This window comes from Rhopalosiphum maidis, chromosome 2 (assembly GCF_003676215.2).
Source record: "Rhopalosiphum maidis isolate BTI-1 chromosome 2, ASM367621v3, whole genome shotgun sequence".
Lineage (NCBI taxonomy): Eukaryota > Metazoa > Arthropoda > Insecta > Hemiptera > Aphididae > Rhopalosiphum > Rhopalosiphum maidis.
Window position 1 is genome coordinate 78662048 of NC_040878.1, and position 26256 is coordinate 78688303.

Genomic DNA, 26256 nt, shown 5'->3' on the forward strand with positions numbered 1-26256 from the left:
CGTTATCAACGCGGCTGATAATCATAATATTATTATCAAATCGTTATCGAACCGCAAGTCAAGCATAGACCTTATCATACATCGTCGTCGCCGGCTCATCAAGTGTATTTTTTTTTTAAATCGTTTCCAATATTATTACTGTTTGTTACTCGTCGTTGTAAAAAAAAATGTTCTGCTTTACTGCGATTCGTGCGTGTAGACCGTGTAGTCTGTGGTCGTCGGTTGTCATGGCCGCAGTCAGACGTCAAAGCCTGAACACTCGAAGTTCGCCCGCCACAGCCGTGGCACAATCGCAAAGCGGCATTAAAAAGCGCGTGCAACGCCGGAAACCGACCCTCGTGGAAGACACGGGCCAACGACATGGCGTAAGTCATTTTCGATTTTATCCGTTATCATTGCGGGCAGTCAGGAGTAAACATGCCCAGTATAGGCGGTAGTGGTTGATACAAACGCCTAACTCGTAACGCGAAATCGACGGACCGCCTCGCGTTCCCGGGTTAAGTGTAAATATAAGCAAGTCCAGCTCGGAACTCCGGACAGTATCTCCGAGCTTTACCCACGCCTGCTTTTAACAGTTTATACTTTAACCGACAATTAACAAGTATTTTTCACACCGAACAAATTTTGGCATACCTAATCGCTGCGGTTTATGTATGCGACTGTTTCCTTTTTTGAAAGCAAAACCATTCTGGTTATATAGTGTGCATCAGTGGCAGTTATACATGCTGTCCAAGGGGAGAGGGACGAATATAAAAACAACCCTCTCCCCCATAGCATAATTATATATATAGTATATACATATAATATAAAATATTTTCCGTGGTTAAAACGGAAAAATACTTTTCTATCAAATGATAAAGTTCGAAAATGTGTAGATAGGTAGGTGTTATTGGGTCAGCGTTGTACTAAATTTTAAAAAACCAAATCCCAAGGGGTGGCATTCCACCTATTGTCCCCCCTTATAACCGACACTGGTGTGCATTAATTATAAATAATAGTATATTATAATATAGGACGCATTTTTAACAAAACATTTAGTTATTATAGTGTGATTCAGAGGAATGTTCACTGCCATTTTATTCAGTAACTCAATTAAATAACAAAAACTGATTTTTAGAATTTTTAAATATAAGTTGGTAAGTATCTACCTAGCTAGTATCTAGGTACTTATTTAAACACCATTATTTTCAAATTCTTCAAAATGGTGTGCTATATAAGTAGTGTCCTGTGGAGATGCAAACTTCTGTTAATCGAAAGAGAACCCCCTTTTTTATTTACATTATTTAGCAGATGTAGACACTACATTTATGTAGTTGCAATATAATAATGTATCATACAATTTACACGTAACTAACGTGTCCGCAGTATTGGTGCGTGTCGGCGTTCTCGACTGCCGAAGAGTTTCGGCTGGAACAACTGTCGGCGGCGCTGTCCAAGACGAACATGTACGAGCCCACGTGCCTGTACAGTGGTTCAGACGACGGTGAAGGTGAGCGAGATACACGTTTTGAAACAATCATGGTCCATGATTCTTGGACAACTAATACAAGTAATGTTGTCTAAGAGCATGGACAACATTACTTGTATTAGTTGTATTTGTTTTCGATAAAATTTTAAAACTATTCTACCGCCAAATCTTAAGAAAAATCCTTTCATACGACTTTTAGAGATTTTTAAACTTTTCTCGTCCAGTTATCTCGTGTGTCATTGCAACCATGAACTAAGATTAATCTTAGTTCATGATTGCAGTGATAGTATTATAATATGGTTCTGTGTGTGGTGGAGACTGGAGGGAGATGGGCTTTTAAGGCCTTTGATGTTGGGCAAAATAATATTATTTTATATTTTACTTTCGTGTGATAATATTATAAATGAACAATTACCAGCAGTGTACATTACTGTTAAAAAATTATACGTAATAGTAAACAAATAATTTAACTTTATATTAAGGTAAATATATATTTTTTTTTTGTTTAAAATTATATTTAAATTCATATTTACATTGTTAGTAGTCACATAGTATATGTATAATATAATAATACAATGATACATAATATAATTAATATAGTATAATTGTTGGTGAGAGGTAAATATATTGTTATATTATAAACAATTAATTTGTTGGGCTATTATTGGTTTGTATGTACATACTACATAGACATATTATTATTGGCTTGCACGCGATAGTCTATTTATTATAGCGTGAATGGTTTTTTTTAAAGAAAACACTTAAAATTTATATTGTATAAATATAATAATAGTAAATAGGATGACTATAATGACTATATATAGTATATAAACAACAATACTATAATATTGTATACAATAAATAATTGATAAATACATAACATAGAAAAGCACATGACGAAAGATTGAAAGAAGCCATCTAGTGATGGAACCCTTCAGAGACGAATTTGTCCCGTAGGTCGTCACCAGTGCCTTTTGAAGCGATGTGATGGGTTATCAGAAAAAGTGCGTACTGTATGATGATGCGGACAAGAGATACTATTGAAGGCTATTGGACGGTGTTGGGGTTTTGAGTGAAACCAAGAGGCCAAGGCTGGACCTGTACTTAAACAATATTATATTATGTTTTTATAAATGTACAATAATGATGATGTATTTAGTTTACCTACTCAGTCTTATAGGTAACCATCTTGATATTTACGAATCTCAACGATTTTCAGAAACTGCAACGGCCGACGTCATCCACGCCGTGTCCAAGTTTCACGTGACCAACGAGCCCAGGCATTTGTATTTTTTCCGCGAAGGCTCGGTGGTCGGATGGAACGTGTCAGACCTCGAAGTCAGCAGTCTGATTAATTTTGTCGCCGAACACGAGATCGGGTCCTACGACGACCACATTGTCATGGACGAAAGAGAAAGCATGTATTATGCATACACAAACGACAAGTAATGTTCATTGTTAAATAAATTAATGTAATATAAGGATTTGAAATAAAAATATTAAAATTAAAAAAAGAAACTTGTAGATGTCGAACTCCGAAGTATGTGCACGAGTAGTATTTATATTTATACAGATTTGATATATATCCATACTGTATAAGTTAATGTATTAATTATTTTCTATAAATTAATTTAGAAATATTTTAAATTTTGTAATCTGCAGTGATTTGTCGGAGAGTATGGTGGCTTTATTCAAAAGTATTAGTATTGAGATATTTTTAGTACAACATTCTATATAAGATGTTAAAAAAATCCCCCAAAAAAATTTAGTAAAAATGTTTTTTTATTTGCTTGTTAAAATGTTTTATTATAGACATAACGTCTAACTCTATCCTATCGTTTGCGTTTATTTAGAAAAAGTTCGATTCAAAAAGGAAATGTGTATTTGATCGGCAATGACGTGACAGCGTCCGACCTGGACCGGTACACATTCTCCAACGCGATGGCGCACAGCGTGAAGCTGGGTACATGGGAAGCGCTGCTCGAGGAGTACATAGATTCCGTCGAGGTCGTTACACATGTGAGTTTTTGATTGTTCGAAAATTGATACAGTCGTGTCGGACATTTCGTTATTCGTTACATAAAGTATTGGTATATACATAGGCGCAATTTTAGGGAGGTTTGGGTGTGCTCAGCACCCCCAATTTTGAAATTAGCACCAGCAAATTGTTTCATGTTAATTTAGATATTAATAGTAAATTAGTAACAGGTATCCATTACCTCAAGATAACATTATAAAAAAAGATAGAGGAGCTTCAGCACCCTCAGTTTTTTCTTAAACTATGTAGAAAGTCCTAAGTGGGTAATCGCTCTGCTATATTTTTTAATATTTATTAGTTAAAATGTTTAGTGTTCTCAAGTGCTCAAATGTTTGAATATTTTGTATTTTTTGTAGCCTATCTTTGTTTGCGTTATCTGTTCTAAATGCATAATATTACACGTTGTGCAAAAGTCTAAAAACAAATGCTTCCATCTTTTACACCTGATTCGTATTAATCTTTTGCCGAAAACCAAATTCTCAAAAGAAACCGAGCATGACTGAATCTTTTTCGTACAAAATAATAAACCAAGTTTTTACTCATTTGGGATCGCTCTTTCTTACGGTCTGCGGGGAATCGTTTTCCCGGGCCGCCGATATTTGTATCTCTGTACCTACGTAAACTTTTAACGTGTAGTGTATTTTTACTTCTTCAGGACCTACAAAATGGACTGCCTATCTGGATCACCAGAAAAGAAGTCATGAAAAAAACCGGTGAACTCTTTGGACTGAGACACAGGATCAATTTAAGTTCCGATCTCCTCGATTTGCCAGACTTTTACTGGGAACGAGAACACTTGGAAACGTTTTACCGTTCAACGTGTAACTATTTCAGCATATCTACGCGGCTCAAGGTAAGTCCACGATAACGACGAGCACGTTTTCTGTTGTTTTTCCACCTCGGCACAACGACTCATTCTGATACATTTTCCAGACAATGAACGTCAAAATAAACCATTGCCTAGAACTCGTCGAACTCCTGTCACACCATTTGAGCGACAAACATCATATTAGACTGGAATGGATGATAATCGTGTTGATCATGGTCGAGGTCGGTTTCGAAATCATTCACTATGCTCAGTTGTTCATCAAGTGAGCTGCTCCCGCGCGGGTTTCTTCTCAATCTTTAAAAATATTATTATTTTCCAGTAAACGATTGAATTTTACAGACATTCGTCTTAAGTTAAGCACAATCTAAAATTAAGTTTAATATTATCATGCCTTGTGAAATAAAACGACGAGTCATAGACCATTTTTTTGTTTTTGTACCGTGTAAACAAACAAACCTTTTGACGGGACATAATTGATCTCTAACCTACAGCTGAAATCAGTTCGTTAAATAATATTATTATTGACAAAAATAATAACAGATTGTATTCCAATTCAAGGTTCATCCAAACACAACTATTTATTTTTATAAAAATACATTATATAATATTTTAAAATAAAAAAACTATTACAAAGTAAAAATCACTTAAAACAAAAAAATGTTTACATTTATATTTAATGAACATATGCACATAAAATACGTACTCGTTATTTCCCAAATAACAAAATTTTAAATGTTTACAATAAATCTTACATATTAATAAAAGTTTAACAATAAAGTTCAAAAAATAAAACATATTGCACAGAATTAAAATATTATCTGTTGTTACTAAAATCTTATATCACTAATTATTTGAAAGTGATGAAACAACAAAATAATTCTATTAAAAAAAACCTAAATTGTTAATATTTCTTTGAGACTATTTAAAAACTAATCGATAGTTATTTCGTCAGTGAGAAAATATAAAAAGACACATTAGTTACTATACAAGTCATATAAAATTTAAAAGTGAATTAAAAAGTGTAGTAAATTTACCAAACTGATTTCTTTCTTCTGTGATCCTGCAACAAATAAATAATCATAATTTATTATATAATATATTTATTTATTTTTTTGACAATTGTAAAAATAAATTTATATGAAAAAGCAAAATATAAATATAAAAATTTCATTCATAAAATTATTTATATATTTCTAATTGTAATAATATTGAACATATTTTTAAATATTTTAAATTAAATCAGATTAATAATCATTTTAATTACATATAACTAAATTCTAAATTAAAAATTTGATCAAAATACAAACAAGAACTTTAATTAGATAGATAAATCATTCTAAATATTTTGAGTTTTTATATTGATCATAGACATTTTTATTAATGCTTCTTAAGACAATAAGTTGAATTAATTTTATAGTATAGAAATTAGAAATTATAACAACATTTTACAATAAAAAAATTTGTTAAAATCTAATTTATATATATTATTTTTTATGTTCTAGTAAAAAAAAAAAGGTTTAAATATCTAATATTATTATATACCTAGTTAAACTTTTAAAAGTCAAAAATAAAATTTATATAAACTCATTTTACAGATGATATAAAAAATATTAATTCAAATAACCTTAAACAAAAATTGGAAAAAAAAAAGAAAAACCAACATTAAAAAATACATTTTATCTTATATAAATTAAATTAACTCATTTATTTATGTATGAGATAGTAAATCTATATGGGCCAAAATATATAAAAATAAATCAAAAACTTGTAACTCACTGTTAATTTGGGGTCATCCAACAAATTCATTCGAGCCATTTCTGCTAACAATTTTTGTTCGCGATCCATTACCTTCAAAGCTGTCTTTTCAAATTTTCTATAGTCTGTAGAATCCTGTAAAATAAAACAAGGAGTACAGTTAATTGAGATTATACTCTCAAGAATATGTTTACCAATGATTGTACTCCATTATTGTTATTGTTGTCACTGCTACAGTAGTCTGGATACTGTTCATAGAATTCAGCTGACTCTGCTTCCAATCGTTTTAGTTCATCATTGCCCTTTTCAATGATACTGATCAATTCTTCTCGTTCACTGATTAACATACGTTGTTCATCCAAACATTTGTCAATATTCTCTTCCAACTAGCAAAAAATGATGGTGATGATGATACATAATAATATAGTATTACATAGCTGACCCTCAAAAAATCTCAAAAATGAATAATCTAACCATGATAAATGCAAGTTAGTGCGTACATACTTGGGTTTTTATCGCAGAAAACAGGTCTTCCATTCCGGTCTTACGTAATGTATGTTCTCTTCGCCACCGTTCCTCTTGTGACCGCCACATGTTTCGAGCTTCTTCTCTACAGACAATAACAAACAAAAAATTGAAAAAAAACGTTGTGCATGTATATACTGCAGCTCATTTCCCATAGAAATATATAAAAAATAAAATATATATATAAATATATATTCATACATTGGATTTTGATGGTAGGCAGTTGACTCAAACTGATCTGATTGATTATACAAAATTTCTGCTCATCAATACTTTATCAAAAATATAGTTTGCATGGTACCTACCTACTTATTTATAATGTATAGATTTTTTTATATAATTTAATGAGTGTTGTTATACTTCAAAAATAGTTGTATATTATTTTTTTTTGTCATTTACATCTTTTATCTTAATGTGTTATTAAAAAAATAAAAAAATATTTATTTCTTAACCAAAATAAGGATTTTCATGTTTCTGGCCATGGTCCACAAAATGTGCTATCAACATCTTAGTACTTGGGAAAGGGAAGGTAAACCCCAAAAAATATATTTTTCCCTACAATTTTGTAATTTAATATTTTTGAAAAAAAAACAATTATTTAAAATTGTTATGTTTACTATAAAAATGTGATGAGAGAATAATGTGACTAGAGTACTAGACAGTATTTATATTTTATCAAACGTATATATTAGCTATATATTTTACTATGTTTAGTACACAAGATATCTATTATTATATAAAATATAGATATTGAATATAAATATGTAAATATTAATTTGTTTTTATGTGGTAATAGTTAAATGGTCTAAAGGGAGGAAACACCCCCACATTTTTTTTAAATTAATTTTATTAGGGACTTCATTCTTCCAGATAAATTTATCTCCTATGCCTTTGCTTTGAACATGATGTCCTGTACCACACTCACTCAAACATAAAATCCATTAAGTAAAGTCGCTGGCTTTCGTCATCTTCGTATCGGTTGTACATGTCTCTGAGCTCGTCCACCATACCACCTAGGTCAATGGAAGATGCAGCTTTAGAGCTGCGCACAGTTGAGACCAAGTCATCTAGAAGCTTACGGTCTTCTCGCAAAAACTCAACCACCTCCTTGGACCTCTGCTTCAGTGTGGTCAGGTACTGGCGAAGCGCTTTAGCCCTGCAAAATTCAGCATTGCATTACCAAAATCAATAAACAATTATAATATAAGGAGGAGTAATATAATTCTAAAATAAATGTTAAACCACTATTTCATGTATGTGACTGATTTCTTTTAGTTTATTAAGTACCTGGATAAGCTTTGAATCTTTTTTCGATCTAACTGCTCATTACAACGTTCTACATCTTCCACCTGGCCTTGCAATGATAAGTATGCAGACTCCAATCTCTTAAGCTCGTCACATCGATCCGAACGATTTCTATACACAAATGCAAAAATTATATTATCAATAATATAATATGATGTACTATAGTATAAAATATACTAATTCAATACAATTATTTTAACATTTTTTACAGGTTATAATTTTTATTTTTACATATTTTAAATTTTCAGTATGTTTGTTATGTATTTAAGAATTTATATAAATGTTTTTTAGAACAAACCATTGTGCTTAAAATTAATTTTTATGTTTTAGTACAAATGCAAACCATGAGATTTGTTTAAAATAAAGTACATAGCACTCATTGCAGAATTCTAAGGAGTAAAGGCCACCCTAAAACGATGCATCAAGCATCAATATTATTTATTTGCTTCCAAAAAGGTGTTGAAATGTTAATCAAGACTAATGCAGATTCAAAAGGCTCCCTAACCCCCTTGGCAGTTATATTTTAACAGTATTACCAGTAACAACATACATGTATGAGCAATTATATTCTATGTTAAAATGTATAAAAAACATACTTGAGTAGTACAATGAGGAAAAATAATTTAAATGGATTAACATTACTTATTTAATATTCTCAAAGAAATTAATGTAATACCCAAAGATGTTTTAAATCTCTTTTTCAAACAACAATAACCTAAGCTTTTACAGTTTTCCTTACAATGGTATATAAATTAATTTAATACATTTCAAGTTATTTTTCTTTATTTTGTTATAGTCAATTGTTCAAATTTTTTTTTATAAATTATAAATATACTTTTAAATTTGTCATGTTAGAAAAATTTTAGTAATAGGTACTTAATTTGAAGACCTAACATAAAACCATTGTGTTTACAAAATTAATAATAAAAATCCCCCTCCCAAAAAAAAAGTCCTAGATCCGCCACTGCTCAAGACAATTATTATATTTGCGAACATCCTATTACTTACTTTAATTCCGCTACACGACCGACAAGCTCGTCTTTTAATTGAGCCGCCCGAGCCTGTCGTGTACGGTGTTTTTCCTCTTCAGCCAATCTATCGGCCGCAGACCGTTCCTCGTTCAACCGCTGTTCTTGTTCCGATCGTTCTCGCCGTTTTTGGTCTGCCGATTTTTTTTCTTTCATCCGGTCGTCCCACGAAGATTCAGACGACCGCTCACGCTCTCGCATTACATACTACCAAAACAAACAATAATACCATATTTATAATTGATTTAAATAAATATTGGTACACACAATATTTTAAAGCCGTCGAGTACTAGTTTAAATCTTCTAGGTAGGTATATCACCTAAAAGTTCAGAGTTCGTACTATTAAACCTATTGTATACGTTTACAACTTTGTATGGAATAATAGATAATTACGTATCAACGTGTACATAAACTATGTAACCAGAATGAACATTTCAAGGAAAGTAACATGTACGAAAACTTTAATAATATTAACAGCCTATCGTTTCGGGTGTTTCGGCCGATTATCATTTAAAAAATGCTCAAAACCAATTTACAAATTATACTGATTATAATCCATTGATCTGAAAAAGATAATCCGAGAGATTTAAATCTCTAAAAATGGAAGGGAAAATGTATAAGATACCATAACTGTGTGTTATAGGTATCCATGTAGCTTTCAGCCAAACGATACGTGATTTTGGGTGGTTTGTCATCATAATGAAAACCATCCAATATTTAAATGTTAACCTATTAAAACTAATACTACGAGTATATCACGATGAGAAAATGTCCGTTATTGTATTATATAGTAATTATTGTGAATTTTATACTTCATAGCTATTAACTATAATATATAATATTATAATAACAAATTGTAATATAATATTTATTATTTAAATTATACGGGCTATTTTGTTTGGTTCAAAAAACCTGTCAACTGTAAATATTTAAAAATCAAAATACGTTACTGAATTTAATGAAGAATAAAAGAAATTTAATTATTGTTTGGGTAATAAATCATAAATATAATATTTTTTTTGTACTTTTTGACATCACTATGTTTTTTAATTTTTTTTTTAAATTCTGATTTGATAAAATTTAAATAAAAAATTATGCATCTAACGATGTAACATATCTATAAATCCATAATATATATTATAGAGTATTCAGTAAGTTTAGAAACGGTCATTACTCATAAGACTATCTTGGACTGATAAACGATAATAGTATGATATAATTAATAAGGTTATTAAATATTTTAAGTATTTTAGTACAGCATTGTTTCTATTATTGCTAAATATAACCATGTAAGTTGTAGGTAATGTCATACAGAAATTAAGAGTGACCAAAATTATTGAACACTTGGTATAATAATACGCATATGTGTAATACGTTTTTTAAAACCAAATATCTACTTAATATACCTTTTTTTAGAAATGAATAATGGGACGGATTCTGTTGCAACAGGTGCTTACCTAAAATATTTCCCAAGTCACGACAAATTACTAATATATGCATGCAAGACATCATGACGAGACACAAGAATAGAATAATTATTGTTTAGTATAATTAATGACTAATAAGTTATGTAGTCACTTGTTTAGCCTGTTTAGGATCGCACGATTTGGATCGTACGTGAAGTCTCAACTCGATCTCCCTGTCCGTGACGGCGTCGTGTTTGCGTTTTAGTTCCATTGCCATTTCTTCACAAGGCGTTTTTTGTCCGGCTGAATTTGGCCGCGACAGTGGAACGGGCTTTTTTTTCATTTGCCCTTTCTTTGAACGGGCCACAGAGAAAAGATAAACAAAAATCGAATTTCAATTAATATTATAAATTATTAAATATAATGTAATTGATATATTTCGCAAAATTACGTATATTATAATTTATAAAAACCTTAAACTCCTCGTCCTCGAGCTGTCTGTCTCGTAATTTTTTGCGCCACTTTTGCAATTCTTCTTGTTCTTCCTCGAGTTTTTGCTGTTCCCGTCTTCGCATTTCCAATTGCAGCTCGGAACTGAAGTAAAAGTGTAACGAATTCATAATATTCAATATTGACAATAAAATGAATAGGTACGAAAAAAAAATATAATCTAATATTATGGACTATTTCTGGTTGAAACCTTAAAGAGTTAAAGCTCGATACTCACCTTTTTTTGTAGTACTGCGGCGAAGTCCAATTCGTGAACTTGTTCGAGTTGTTTTCCCAAGTCTTGAAGTACTGCGTCACTCCGGCCCATTGTTCTCTGGCTTCGCACTCGGCCGCACGCTTCTTGTGCAATGCCTCGTACATTTTTGCGGGATTCGCCCGGCGGTTGTTATTGCAGCTTTTTTGACTCATTATATTGTTTTATGATTATTTTCTGGTCACACTTTCACTTGGATCTGTCAATAGCGCCACACTGTGTACACGAAAATAACAAATCCGAAGTATTAGCAAGACTAAACGATACGATTTATCATCCAATACATTAATTAAGTACATATAGATGTGAATGGTGTGATAATAGTAATGATTACTTTAAGTAATTATACCTAATTATTAAAGTTAGATCTACGCCTTTATTTACAACACACAACAATAGCATCGCACAATTGTAGAAAAAATAATATTACACGGCCAATATAATTTTACCTAACTACTATATATAATATATATATAAATAGATAATGCCGTTGCTAAGGCTTAACACCCTTATTAGGTAAATAGTACCTATATATATTAGTCCACACAAAAAAAAAAAATGTTTTCACCTATCAATATGTATTGATTTTTTTATTTTTAATAATATGGTTAATTTCTCTTTTAGACCAAACATCATTTGATTTTACAGAATGCCCATCACACATAAACAATTAATTATGAGGAGTATTCAAAAAATGAGTGACAAGTGGTATGTGTTTCATAGTAAATTTTCATCGTTATCCGCATTTATAAAGTGTATCAATTTATATTAATTATTAATTATACTATGTTAAATGATAACCTAAGTTTTCACTCCCTTCCACTCCATAGTTCTCACTTTTGAACAACTGTGTTTGTTTTCAGAACTGTAACCCGTTTCCATGGTACCCATTCAAAATAAATCTTCCATTCTTTCATTCGAGTATTTGTATGTTATTTATCCACCATTTACTGAACGAATAATGATTTTAAAACACTATATCAGAGATTCAGAGATCTTAGTATTAATAAGCTGAACATATAAACATTTAATGTTAATTAAAAAAAAAATAATATTAACTGAATAAGAATTATTAGATCTGATTTTTACTTACTAGAATTATCAATATCTATTACAGCTGTACCCAGAAATAATTTAACAAAGATAAATAAATATGTCATCTTAGTGGTTAATATAAATATAATTTTGAATGATAAAAATGTTAAATAATTAACAAGTATAACTTAACTTAAAAACATTAACACACAATTCATAATCAAGTTACATATAAGTTAATGAACCATCTATTAGATAACATAGATAAAAATACTGAAAAGTAGAATATGGAAATTAATATAGATAAGTTTCAAATTAAATCGTAAAAATTTGTGTAAAAAAGTAAAAAATGTAAGTAAAATTCAATCGTTAAAAACAACGTTATCAACATTTTTGAAAATAACAATAAACTTCTTATCTACAATATTGTGTATAAACGTCACAATGAACCTAACCTAAAAAAAGTTACTCGAAAATATAGATAACAAAATATAATTTAAGCCTTATACCTTGTACAGTTATACCTTAGTACCTTACTACCACGATTAAAGATACAGAGATCAAGAGAACGCTGTACCCGCATGTGTTGTCTCTGTCTTATACACGCGTAACATAGTTATATAAAAACTGTTTTGCGCGGGACAACTTTACTCCCACGATATTTATATCAAAATTACCAAAATTTTAAATCGCATTGAAAAGAACTTTACCTGTGTTGTAGCGTTTTAATTTTTTTGATAACATGAATGCAATCAAAGTTATCGGATTGAGAACTTTAGGTTTTTTTCATTTAATTATTAAAAATTATTGGTAACACAGGTAAAGTTCTTCTCAATGCGATTTGAAATTTTGGTAATTTTGATATAAATATCGTGGGAGTAAAGTTGTTCCGCGCAAAACAGTTTTTAACTATGTTACGCGTGTATAAGACAGAGACAACGCATGCGGGTAGGAGGGGTTGGGAACCTTTCGTAGGAAAGAGCCATTTTTTCAAAAAATTACAAAACTATGATATCCAGGGAGCCGCACAGGTTTGAACAACCTTTTTTTTTAATTTTAATGTATAAATTATTACTTGATTAGTACATATTATTAGAATAAAGATAGTATTATTATTTTATTGAGAAATTGGTAGGCAATAAATACATAACAATACGTCTTAAATTTAGAAAATATAGAAAAACTTTATTTATCACTATAATACCGATGGTATAATATAATTTATATTTTACGGATTTCGATTGATAATTATCCAAAGAGCAGCAGATTCCCGACCTCTGGCGGTATAGCGTCCTCTTAATCGTGCTTACTCATTGAGATAATCACTGAAATCTATCTCAGTGTGCTTACTACCTTACTTACAGATATGTATAATAGTTTATTTTATATATCCGTGACCTTATTTCATAATATAATTTAAGGCCTATGGTTTAAAATTGTAATACTATGTATTTTAGTCTTTAGATACTCATTGTGTAAAATTAAATCTAATCTTTTTCTTTGATACTAAATATTTTTAATATCTTGATTATTTTTTCGATATCTTAATTTAATAATTAGATAAATAATGGAAATAAGCCAAAGGGCGGAGTGGAAAATTTTCACTAAATATAAATTTGTAGGTTGGTGCCAAACTACCAATGAACCAGAACAAAAAAAAAAAAAATAATAATATACGTTTGTTATAACTCAGAAGTACCTTATTTTATTTTTTTTTATAAATTATATTTTTTTATTCATATTATTTAATTACTAAAAAGCAATTTGAAAACTCTTGGGAACAAATCTAGTTTAACGCCCACGCAATTTTTTTATTTTTTTTTAGAAACCTAGGTAAATCAACGTTTTAAGAATGATGGTGCAAAAAAAAAAAATTGGCGGAAGTCAATAGTTTGTAAGTTACAGCTAATCAAAATTTTCGGTTTACATTATAATTCTTAAATACCCAGTGTGTTTCATATTGAGATACTTCAAGATAAGTGTGGTGCAGCAGTACGTTCATACCTAGCGATTCTTGATGACCCTATCAAGACAATAAGTGATGACATTATCATTGGCGAATAATAAAATGAATAGTAAATAATTAACGTATTATTGTATGCAATAAGATGAGAAAATTTTCATAATACTTATACGAATGTTTATTGAAAATGGCCAGTCTCGAGTTTACATACGTACCGGCTATAAATTAATATTATTATTTATTAAGTTACAACGAACCTAAATCGTGGAGCTGAGAAATATTACGGCGGAAAACATAAAGATAAGTTCTGTAATATCGAATCACTATAATATTAAAACATTAAAAGACGAGAAAATTGTATCAGATTTTAATTAGGAAGACAGATAAATCTCTAGAAACTTGGTTTGATAATGTTTTAACAAGCGTTCGATATAGACAACTTCAAACACGAAAAGAAAAATTCAATAATTTGAAACGTTTAGAAAAAAATTGATTTTAAAGGAAAACATAATTTCCCTATTGGAATAATATGATTTATAATCGTTTTCGCGAACATAATATTATTATATAAGTGGAAAATTCAGAGCGCCCTTTCAACGTTAACATAGGCATCCTTATATAATCGAAAATATTTACTCGATGGATAAAATAACATTTTAATATTATAATATTATTATTTATCATTTTAATTAAATTACTTACCCAAAAATAGTTACGCAATATCCAATCGAATTGTGCACGCAGTTCTGATGATTTGTTTATATGAATAATATGATTTGTATTTAGATTTTACCTAAGTAGGTATAAATTAATAAGAAGCGTTGGTGTGATGATCCGTTGAGCCGTCGAGCAAAATCTGCAATGCTTCTTTGTCTGCAAGTCTGTAGAAAAGGCTAACGCGCAGTGGAAGTAGACTGGTTCTTTCTGACCATCTTTAGCGAATCGACTCCGGTAAAACGGGTGCATGTGGGGACTGGTGAGAAAGTCAAGTTAGTCAATGACCTATACAGTCGTTTTTTCCCCTCCGGAAGCATAATAACACAAATTTGTTCAACGTTCGTGTAATTTTACATAATAAAACAAAATACCTATTGGAAAAACTGCAATAATAATAATGTTTTATAGTTATAGACAATTATCTAACCTAACCATAACTTTCCACCCTTTGTCGGACAATGATTTAATAATGATATATGTTATACCAATGTATTTCATTATTATGATGTTTTATAATTATTATTTATTAGTGTTTGAAAATTTCATTTGTATAAAAAATGTGTTTGAAATTTTGAATTAAATTCCAAACTACCTACAAGATTTATTTTTGTATAATGTAAAAGATCAAGCATAGATATATTTATTATTATAGTAACTAGAAAGTATATTTATCTACTTCAGACTTTAATTTATATAATGCGCATCTTATAGCTTTTAACTAAAATTATTAGATTAATTTTAAATATGTTTCCCAATATGTTATGTAACACACAATACACATGTATATTGTTCATAATTTATAAATTTATCGTATCTATAAATAGGAAGATATAAAAGTCGAGACGTCAACTGTGTATATTGCGTTACAATATTTAGTAAATTTTTTTTTTTTTAATAGTATTATACTTTAAACCAGATCGTAAGTTACTATAGTGTCCAATTGCATAGGTATACGTATATCTATAGCCAATTGCTCTAATTTACTATATTATCGATTATATAATATTTAAAATTCATGTATCAGATGGATAGTTAAATTATACGTATGCTACAATTTATTATTTAATTTTGAATTATATAAAAATTGTACAATATTGTTTTGATTGTAATAGTCACAACTGAAATCTGCAGTAGGTATAGTGTATGTCTGTTAACCTATAAATAAGCTATATATATATATACATACTATATTCATTTACTACATAGAAATGTGTTAATGTGTTATTTTAAAATAGCAATATATAACATACCACATACGTATATAAATATGTCAACGGTCAGCACTACTTAGGTTTCTACTTTTCTAGTGGAATGCTGCGTATAGGTATATCTTAGAAGGGAGGGTCTAAGCCCTAAGGTCTTTCCGACATTCGCAACATTAAACATAATATATAAATAATATAATACCCGCAAGCGCCGCACATAATAAGACAAAGTTACAACGACGGATGTGTAAGTTCATTAATAAATATTATAGGTAACTGATTTATATACAAATGCATTTTTTTGTACCCACGTCCTACTTGACTCGGGAAAATTTTGATTAAAAATCTATACGTCTCATAAAATGTCGCTAGAAGATAAAAGTCAAAATTAATTTTTTTATGCATTTAAATATTTGAGACAAAACTCAAAAAATACGTTAATGTTGTATATTTTTGCAAAATTATATTATCAGTAGAATATTTCAAATAAATTTAATAATTTAAAATATTAAAAAGTTTTTTTAAATAAAAGATTATGTGTTGTAACGCTATTAACAATTCAATTTTATAATTATATGTTGTAACTGAAAATTGATTATTCATTTCTAAGTTAAATATTGTTAGTTAAAACTTAAAAGTATTAATCTATTAATCTAAAGTAAGTATTATAATTTATATTTTATAAAAAAGAGTTAATTATAAATATTATTTTATAATTATACCCATTTTTTCCAAAGATTATAAAAATAAATACTAGTTTATACATTTTCTTAATTAAATTAGTAATTTAAAAAATATTTTTTTAATTTGTTTTTTATAAACAATAAACATGTGCAATAATGCACATCCGTCGCGTATATTAAATTATTTTGCATAAAAACATTTTAAATGCGGGTTCTTTTGATCACCAACAATTAATATAACTAATACGTGACATAATTCTTGGAGTTGAGGTACCAATGTTGTATAAAGTTTATAATATACCTACAGTTAAGATAATAGGTATCTGCAGGCGAGTATTCACATTATATAGTTACTATTTTATAGTTGTTATTGTTTTTAACTTTTCGTATACTCCGTCAATACACCCTATTTATTATAAAATAGGTAGGTAGTTAACATAAATAACGTTTATTATTGGATAATATCATGAGCTTCATTGACAGTATTATGTAGGTACTTTTTAAGTACAATTTTCAATTATGTACACCTTCCAAACACGAGAAAATATATTTTTTCTATATGTGTATTGGAGAAAAGTTTCATCTTTGCTAAATTTTAATAAAGTACAATTTTCGTTGGAATTTTTTGTTTGAAATTCAAAAGTGGCAGTATTGGCGAAACGAAGCTGTTATTATTATGTTTATACTTTATATAGTATATAGGTATAGGGATTATTTTTATTATTTCATGCGTTAAGGGATAGAGGACGATATATATGTATTTAGTGCTAAATAATAAGTAAAAAGTGGCGTATGTTGACTTATATATATATATAAGTTATATAGCTATATATATATTAAGTACTAACCATCATATTCGTCAGCCACCGTGAGTTTTAATTCCGCAAAAAGCCAACGCGGAATCATAAAAATAAACGTACCATGAACACGGCGGCGATGGTGGGCCCTCCGAACGATCCACCGCGTGGACTTTAAATCAAATTATACGACCCCATGACGTTCGCCAGACTATTAAATGTATTATGTGCATGGGGTTCGGCCGCGGTCGGGTATTGTCATGTTCTGCACACTTCTACTACAGCCGCGGCGATCACTTTCGTCTCAGTTGCAACGTCGGCATATCACCTCAACAACTAATGCTGCAACGACCATATTAGTATAATATAATATTATTTAACATTTTAAAAATTTCACATCAATTTTAAAAGTAATTCTTTTTTTATCGTAAACAGAATCACCGAGGTGTAAATACAAGATCTTTAAAAAAATTATTGTTTAGAGTATAAAGGAGTAAGGACATACTATTTTAAATATTTCTATGATTATCTACAGTATTTGCTTATATAATTAGTATAAAACAATTAAGATTCGATATTTTTCTTAAGATATTATCTTAACACGTTGTCAAAAACTAAAATAGACATAATATCTATAACTATAAGTTACAAGGGTGTTGTAATTATAACAGACAATATATAATCGTACCTAAATTTGTTTAGGACCCAAATTGGCCTGTAGGTATAGGAATTACCAAAAAAATGTTGTAGTTGAATGTGAACAATTCTATTTTGTAATGTCATAAAAAAAATACCATTTTTTGATTTTTAAAACCGCATCTACTACTCTAGTTTTCAACCATAAAACATGGTACTGTGTATCATAGACATCAACATACTACGATTAACATATATTTTATTTTTTTATTACTTACATACAAATATATAATCGGATCGGTAAAAAACATAATATTATATATTATAGAAAAACTTCCGTTAACGGTCATTTATTCATTACGAAGCGGTAATTTGTTTGGTCGCCTACATTTTTAGTGTAGAATGAATTAAGTTCATACATTGTTGACCACCTATAAATAGCAATCATTATATTTACCGATTCTTTCGCTGAATTTAAATAGAAGTTTTTCTGTAGTATATAATATATCTATGTTCTTATATAGCACTAGATGGGGTAAATGTATTATTTTAAATTATATATAAATAGTTACATATTGTATGCTACTAATAATATGTATCTGAAAACTGTATAATTTGAACATGTTTGTATAATATATGATTACACTATATAATGGGACCATAAATTATGATAATAAAGAATATTATTATTGATAATCATGTTTGAAACAAAAAAAAATGATAATGTAGATTTGTATCTTTGAATAAAAATGTTTGATTTTTGTTTTTAATATTTGCGATTTGACAATATATATTTCAATAATTTTATTTTAATCATTTATTGAAATAAATTGCTTATTTCAAGTAAGTGTGAACTCAAAATGTACGTAATTTGTGTATTTATCATAAATATATTTCATAAAATACTCTAATTAAAATAGCTAAAAAATTCAGCAATGCACTTTCTTCCTAAAATAATATTTATGGTGGAAGTGCGTGTGTTACATAATAAAGGGAAAAGTGTGTTAGTTAAACAATTTAAAACTTATTTAAAAATTTGATAAACGATTAAAAAATCTAAATCCAAAGTTGTGTATTGTATAGACTGTACCTAGTAAAAGTAAATGTTCAATAGATTTAGTTCATAATCGATTTAATTTCTGACATAAAGTGACAGTGACTCATAAGTTAAGAAAAATAATAATACCCAAAACAAAATCATAATAAATCTAACATTTCAGCCTATATAAAAAAAGAAAAAAATTAGACTTTATTATCGATACACTTACCCTATGATATAATCTATTTTTTATATCTGTAGTGGAGTAGGTATTATTTGGCTCTAAACCTTATCCAAAAATGTAGAAAGATGTGATACCATTTTACTAATAATATCTTATTATATTATCGTTCCCAATATTTGATGAAAAAAAGTAATTACAAGGAAGTAGGTTGTCTTCAGGGTGTGACGCCTCTGCGCAACTATATATATATATATTATTATGTCATCTACTCTGTCTTCGATCCCAATGATCCCATAGGTTCTTCTCATAGGTCTCGATAATGAACAAATTATAGTGTATATAATATTATATAGCATGTACGACGTCGACGTGTTTATACAATTTAATAACGACATAATGATGACGTGCTATGTTATGATAATAATATATTATATTCGCCTTTCGCATCATACATACATGCGCGCATGTACATATTAACGACTTAATACGGTTTGATTTACTACGTTTATAAGGTAAACAGACTTTGTTTTTTTCCGATTCGAAGGCGACGATCGGAAAAAAACATAAATAAATAACGAAAAAATAAAGGCAAACTACCTACCTCTATAATGCTTCACGCGTATATGTATAGCGTATATATTATTGTTATTTGTATTTATATTTTTTTACGTCTGACGACGGACATGACGGGGGACTGGTTTCTATCGTTTCGTACTCGACACAGACCAACTAAATATATATACGACCATTGAAATGTATGATAATTCGTGTATGTGTATGCGCGTGAGTGTTTGCCAACTTTGATATTATATAGTTTCAAAAAAATCGTAAACAGAGTTTTATCGTAATTAGTGTGTGTGAGCGTATATATTAAAATCGTTTCATATATTATAATGTGTGTTTATTTACGCGGCAGTACCGTTTCCACTGTATTATATAGATAGATCTCGCGCGGCGCGATCATTTAAAAGCTGACGGCCATCATCCGACCAGTGAACGGACATTGACCAGATATTATGATATACAATTTGAAAATACGCGTAACGGATGACGACTACGTGTCGTTTCCACAATTATTTTTTTTCGTATTTTGTTTAATTTTTCGTAAGAATTATGTCTCTATTGCGTTTGGTCATAATATATTATATTGCACGTGAACGCCATCATACACCGATATATTATATTTACCTCTCTTTAACATGCGCTCGGTGGTCGTATATTTTTTATTATTATTATAAACCAAAGTTCCTGTTTACGCCACGCGCGGCTTGCACGACCGTCCGTCGGCGTTTGAATTTTTTTTATTGTTTTATTATTAATAATAACAAGTAACAACACGCGTATAGCCCCACGTGCGCGCCAAATCATAATTATCGTGTATTTATATATATTAGACGAACACACATATACACACGAATAGTGAATACGGAACTACTGTTTGTGTGTGTATAGTGTGTGTATATATATATATTTATACTCGGTCGCCGGTCGGTTCTTTTGAACTGATGTGCGGCCGACGAGCACTCGCGCTCGTGATATCATAGAAAACGCAATAATATAATAATAAAAGTAATTACAAACAGGATATGGCTAGATCGTTATTTTAAATTCGAAAGCTATATATAGCGATTTCGTTGCATTAAAAATCAATTTCAAGCTTATCAATAAAAATGCGTGTAAAAGTTGTCCGTTTAAAATTACAGGGAAATTTAATAAGTACCCATACAATAATATGAATGTGTATTAGGTAATATAATAGTTTTCTTGACGACAGCATACAACTTTTCACTCTTTGAAAATGTCAACAAAAATGTAAAAAGTGGGAAAGTGTAAGTAAACGCTCTGCTATATAGCAGATACTATATAGCCAGGAGTCAATGTTTTTCTTTATTGAATGAGTAGGTACTGACTAATGCATATTTGAATTCAGTGATAAAAAACTGATAGACGATAGTTAAAAACTGATTTGAGATAATTGGGAGGTACAAACAAAGCACCTGTCTTATTAAACTTATCATAAGATACTGTGATTTTAAATATTTGTATTTCATAGACTATAATAATATCTTATATTAATGATACCGTATAGGCAGTAGGTACTATGCAATATGACTACTAAAATATAGTATATAGTTGTTGCAGTCGCAACTGCTGTTGCATTTTCGTTACGAAATTCTCGATAATCTAATAAATAACTGCATAACTGCATGTTCGAATAGAAAGCTGTCTTTATGTAATTATAGCAGTGATTTATCTTGCCGGTTTTCAATAATAGGCAATATAGCTTGTATGGGCGTTACTTGCACTTTTATATTGTATAAAATATTTATCCATTGTAATATTATACATATTTCTAGATAATATACTATATTATGTTGATTCGAAACTATGATTCTATATACATTATTCTTTACTTGACAGACAAGTCAACGTACATAATGCCGATTATAGAAATCGTTAACGAAACAAAAATTGCACGATTAAAAAATATATGTGAGTAACTATATAATATGCAATTACTATGTGTGGGGATTAAGGTATTTACTATTAATTATTAAAAATTAATATTAAAATAATAATGTATAGTCAGAATATGTTGGCACTTATCTAATGAATAATGACTAATTTAGGTATGTCCTAATTGGAGAACATAGTTCAGATATTTTATAACAGGTATTATTATCGCCCTTAAAAACAATTCTGAAAGTAAATCAGTTAAAACGGTACTTGAAAATAGAACCCTAAGTAGGGAAAGTATAAAATGTGCAAATGTGAAGAAAAAAATTTATGGGATGACATCAACCATCTCCGCTTTCCAGTGTTCACATAACCACCCGCGTAATTACTATGAGCGTGATGACATTGACCGCGAAACGATTGTTTTCGCGACCTGGTGCACTACTCTCAATTGTACACCGTATTGAATATGCCATTTCGGCCTCGTGCCGATTTCGATTCGACCGTGTGCCGTTTTCGCGCGTTCTGACCCCGTTTAAACGCACGCGCGGGCGTTCGACTGTGCACCTACTCCAATAATCTCAATTTCTTTTTAAAGTGTTTCAATGGGTTATGCGGTCGCGTGGTGTTTGAAGCCAATGACAACCGCCACTCCGTTTACTTAATATTAATATATATATACCTACGAGTCGAGTATACAGACGATAAAAATACAAAAACGAATTCGCTTATACACACAATATAATAAACAATAATAACTTATATAATATATTTACACGAGTAATGTGAGTAATTTTGTCATCATTTATAGTTTATACCTTTATGAGCGCTGTATTTATATACACTATACAGGGGGCGGGGGGGTATGTAATGTATTATTGTTTTCTTGTAATGCGATTTCAAACACTAGATTATTATTACATTTTCTGGACTTTGAAATTAAAATAACACTTATCAACCATTATCAAGTGATCAGGTTAAAATATAATACATAATATATATAATGAGTATATATTATTTATACTTACATATAATTAAAATCATGTATTCATATGCAATTTGTTGTTGAGCTTATAATTATTCAAAAACCAACCAAGTGTGCTGATCTTCATTTTCCTTTTAATAATGAATTTATTCAAATTCTGATTTTTGGAATTTTCTGAGAATGATCTGGAAATGAACATTTTCCAGAAAGCCTTGATCGTAATATTTGAAATTAAGTCGGAATGTATATTATATATTTATAATTTATTGCATTTTCTCTGGTGGCCTGTATGAATTTAAGTCTTCCAGTTCAAACTGAGTTTCTAATTGCAACAAGGTTAGGTTAATAAATCGGTACTTAACAATCGGCAATTTCCAGACATTATACTATTTAATTATTCGGCTGTAAAATTTGCGATTTAATCAAACACCATTTTATATTATTATGTATAAGTACAAGTATCAATAGGACATAAGACAAGTAATTGATTGGGTATATATTTAAGTACTATACGCAAATAAGCCCCCTTCGTACATTTTAAATTTTAATATAAGTCGAGTTCGTTTATACTGCTGTTTAGTGATTACTGATTAATGATTATTATACCTAATATAGCTATTTATAGTTGGATAAATTATAAACTATATATCTATATGGTAACTAATAAAGTAATAACTAATAACTATATTGTAATATTATTATATCGTCTAGGCTACATTATGTGATATTAATATGTGATTATATTGGTTGCATAATATAATACTTTTTGTATAGGAACAGTATATAGTAATATTGTTATAATAAAGTCAACAATTTTCACACGGACCCAAAGCACTTGAAATTCCACGCCTTGCTCACCAATTCAGCCACTTGAAAGCGATTTTTAAAATAATAATAATAATACGACTGCAGTATGTATACATATATTATACATTATATTGTGTACAATTTATATGATATTAAAACATTTAAAACTGCCGCCGTCGCCGTATATAATCGTCTGTAAAAGTCGATCGACGTTGACAGTCACAATAATATGTTAAGACACACTACAATATTTAATTTACAAAACAAAAATGTACATTGTATGAACACTATGAATCTATGAGTGTACACTAGTCTTTCATTTATTATAGTATAATTATAATATAATCCACTTTATTTTAAAATATATATTTTTTATTTTTTAGAGTATTTTATAACTTGCATACACGATACACATATGTATCAAAAAACTTCAAAATAATATATAATAAATTTAATATTATGTTATGTACTATAAGCACAATGTTAATCTATCTTCATGTTCTACTTAATAAATTTTTATAGTCAACATTTTAATTTATGTTTTAATTAAAGTTTGTTTTCTTTTAATATAAAAATCATAAAATACATAATTATTAATTACATGCAAATAGAAGAAAATAGGATGCATATCAAAAAAGTAAAAATAAAATAATACATAACATATTATAAATACATGTTACATATACTGTCATTGTGGTATATAACATCCAATATTGTAGTTTTGTAGAAGATTAAGGCACTTATTGCAGATTGCGGGTAACTATTTAAGAGTCTTATATGCTATCATATCGGGACCTATCAGTTAAATATATAAATCTAAGGCACTGCATATAGGCATGACACACAGCACATTTTAGTGTTAATGTTTACTCATTTTTCAGATTACTGTCAATTTATAATTCAAAAGCGGTTATTTTACGATGGCGATAATGTCATTATAAATTGTTTCCGCTTCGGTATTACCTACATACAATTTATAAAATGTTTAGTGCTTTTGGGTCTTGATATACTAATTTTTGTAAAATACATAATACAATAGATTATATTATATACTTTGAGATTGCTGAACAGTATTATAACATATTATGTTGTTGTTGTATTTTTACAGCGGCACTTTGTGTCTTTCAGAACACGTGTTTTGTGGTAATGGGTAAAAAAATTACAACGGCGGGCCCGAAAAAAACAACAACATACCTAATAAATCAGGGTTGATTGGACCGATTTCGATACACATATAGTCTCGCGCCACCGTGGTGTAGCATATATACAGATACACGGTATATACGTCATACATCATTATTTTATATATATATTACAATTATAATATTATTTACATATGTATACGGGACAGAGACCGGGCTCACGGGATTCGTGTTTCCCTCGTCTCGACGATACGTAAATAAAAAAAAATGATAACGGACACGCCGACAAAGTACACAATTTATACATATTGTATATTGATATAATAGTGTACACGCGATGGGTGCCGACCGGACCCAAATAGGGATCACACGTACACGTGTGTTAATGACTGGAAGAAGGGAAGAAGAGAAAGGAACAATTTAAAAAAAAAACCAAGTCGGCTTTATGTATCATATACGATATTATATACCTAATCTATATAGACCGCTGTCTCATGGCTTTCTACTACCTCGTGTCAGACGACTGCGATAATTATGAATGATTCACGTCACATAATTTCTGTCGTTTTTTGTCTTAAAAAATCGTCATCAGTGTTAATATTTAAACCCATTTGTTATATATTATTATAACCATTAACCGCATTTCGTATCTACTATACTATATTAGGTATCTTGTATATAAGTTAGTGTATATAGTGTGCGTGCTGCGTTTATGCAAGTGTGCAGTATATTTACTTGGCGGGATCTTAAAACGAATACAAGTCTCCCTCACCCGCACCCACACTTGTTAAACTTAAAAAAAAACAAATTAAGGGTTTTTCGTTTTTTTTTTTGTAAACGCACCAAATACACAGCCTGTGAGCAGTGAGTCTGTGACATAGGTAATGACATTGGACGTCTACATAATATCCTGTAATAATAAAATATATTTTTACATTAAATAGAATCATAACACTATAACACGACGCGATGTCACTACTAAATTTTCTTACCGATATCAAGTATTTGTACGGATATCTGAATTAAATGATATTATATACAGAAATTCTTATAACTGTTACTTAAAAAGTATATTATTATTTATTTTACACAGTTTAAAGATATAACGAAACAAAATTTATAAAAAAATATTTTTTACTATTTTTTTCATTTTCGAAAGACATCCATTTTAAATTTTATATTCTAGAAAAAAATAACATTGTATTCATCAAACCTAACTATTCAAAAAAAATAAATAAATAAATAAAACTTTGGTTGCTAAGGAATTGGGCCACAATGCACCTTTTTCAAAAAGGTATATAGTAATTGGGCCATTATTTTAAAGAAGTGTAGGAACATTAAAATTCAGGAAACGAACTTTAATTCAGAAGAACTATATTTTTAATGAAATTAAAAAGATATAAGATGTAAGAGAAAAAAAAATCAGTTGTATTTGTGAAATCTATATCGCTTAATTTAAAAAAAAAAAGTTTGTACCTAATTTTATGT

General features: G+C 29.4%; 2 protein-coding genes across 4 annotated transcripts; one reads left to right on the forward strand and one right to left on the reverse strand.

The window, feature by feature from the left end:
- The first annotated feature begins 72 nt into the window (after positions 1-72).
- On the forward strand, positions 73-7774 carry LOC113551779 (required for meiotic nuclear division protein 1 homolog). 2 transcript variants are annotated; one of them, XM_026954256.1, is made up of 7 exons: positions 73-365; positions 1366-1489; positions 2688-2913; positions 3322-3487; positions 4162-4359; positions 4440-4597; positions 7486-7774. In XM_026954256.1, exons 1-7 carry the CDS (start codon positions 168-170, stop codon positions 7487-7489), a joined length of 1074 nt encoding a protein of 357 aa, XP_026810057.1. In that variant the 5' UTR covers positions 73-167; the 3' UTR covers positions 7490-7774. The 2 variants fall into 2 exon arrangements, with proteins under 2 accessions (XP_026810057.1, XP_026810056.1); XM_026954255.1 differs by lacking the exon at positions 7486-7774 and having other exon boundaries at positions 4440-4759.
- LOC113551778 (trichoplein keratin filament-binding protein-like) lies at positions 5018-14990 on the reverse strand. 2 transcript variants are annotated; one of them, XM_026954254.1, is made up of 11 exons: positions 12212-12369; positions 11083-11334; positions 10829-10949; positions 10528-10707; positions 8929-9155; positions 7903-8031; positions 7541-7771; positions 6595-6700; positions 6285-6476; positions 6112-6225; positions 5018-5395 (listed from the first exon to the last, which is right to left on the reverse strand). In XM_026954254.1, the coding sequence occupies exons 2-11, from the start codon at positions 11271-11273 to the stop codon at positions 5366-5368; spliced, it is 1521 nt and encodes a 506-aa protein (XP_026810055.1). In that variant the 5' UTR covers positions 11274-11334; positions 12212-12369; the 3' UTR covers positions 5018-5365. The 2 variants fall into 2 exon arrangements, with proteins under 2 accessions (XP_026810055.1, XP_026810053.1); XM_026954252.1 differs by lacking the exon at positions 12212-12369 and adding an exon at positions 14819-14990 and having other exon boundaries at positions 5019-5395.
- Between the last annotated feature and the right edge of the window lie 11266 nt (positions 14991-26256).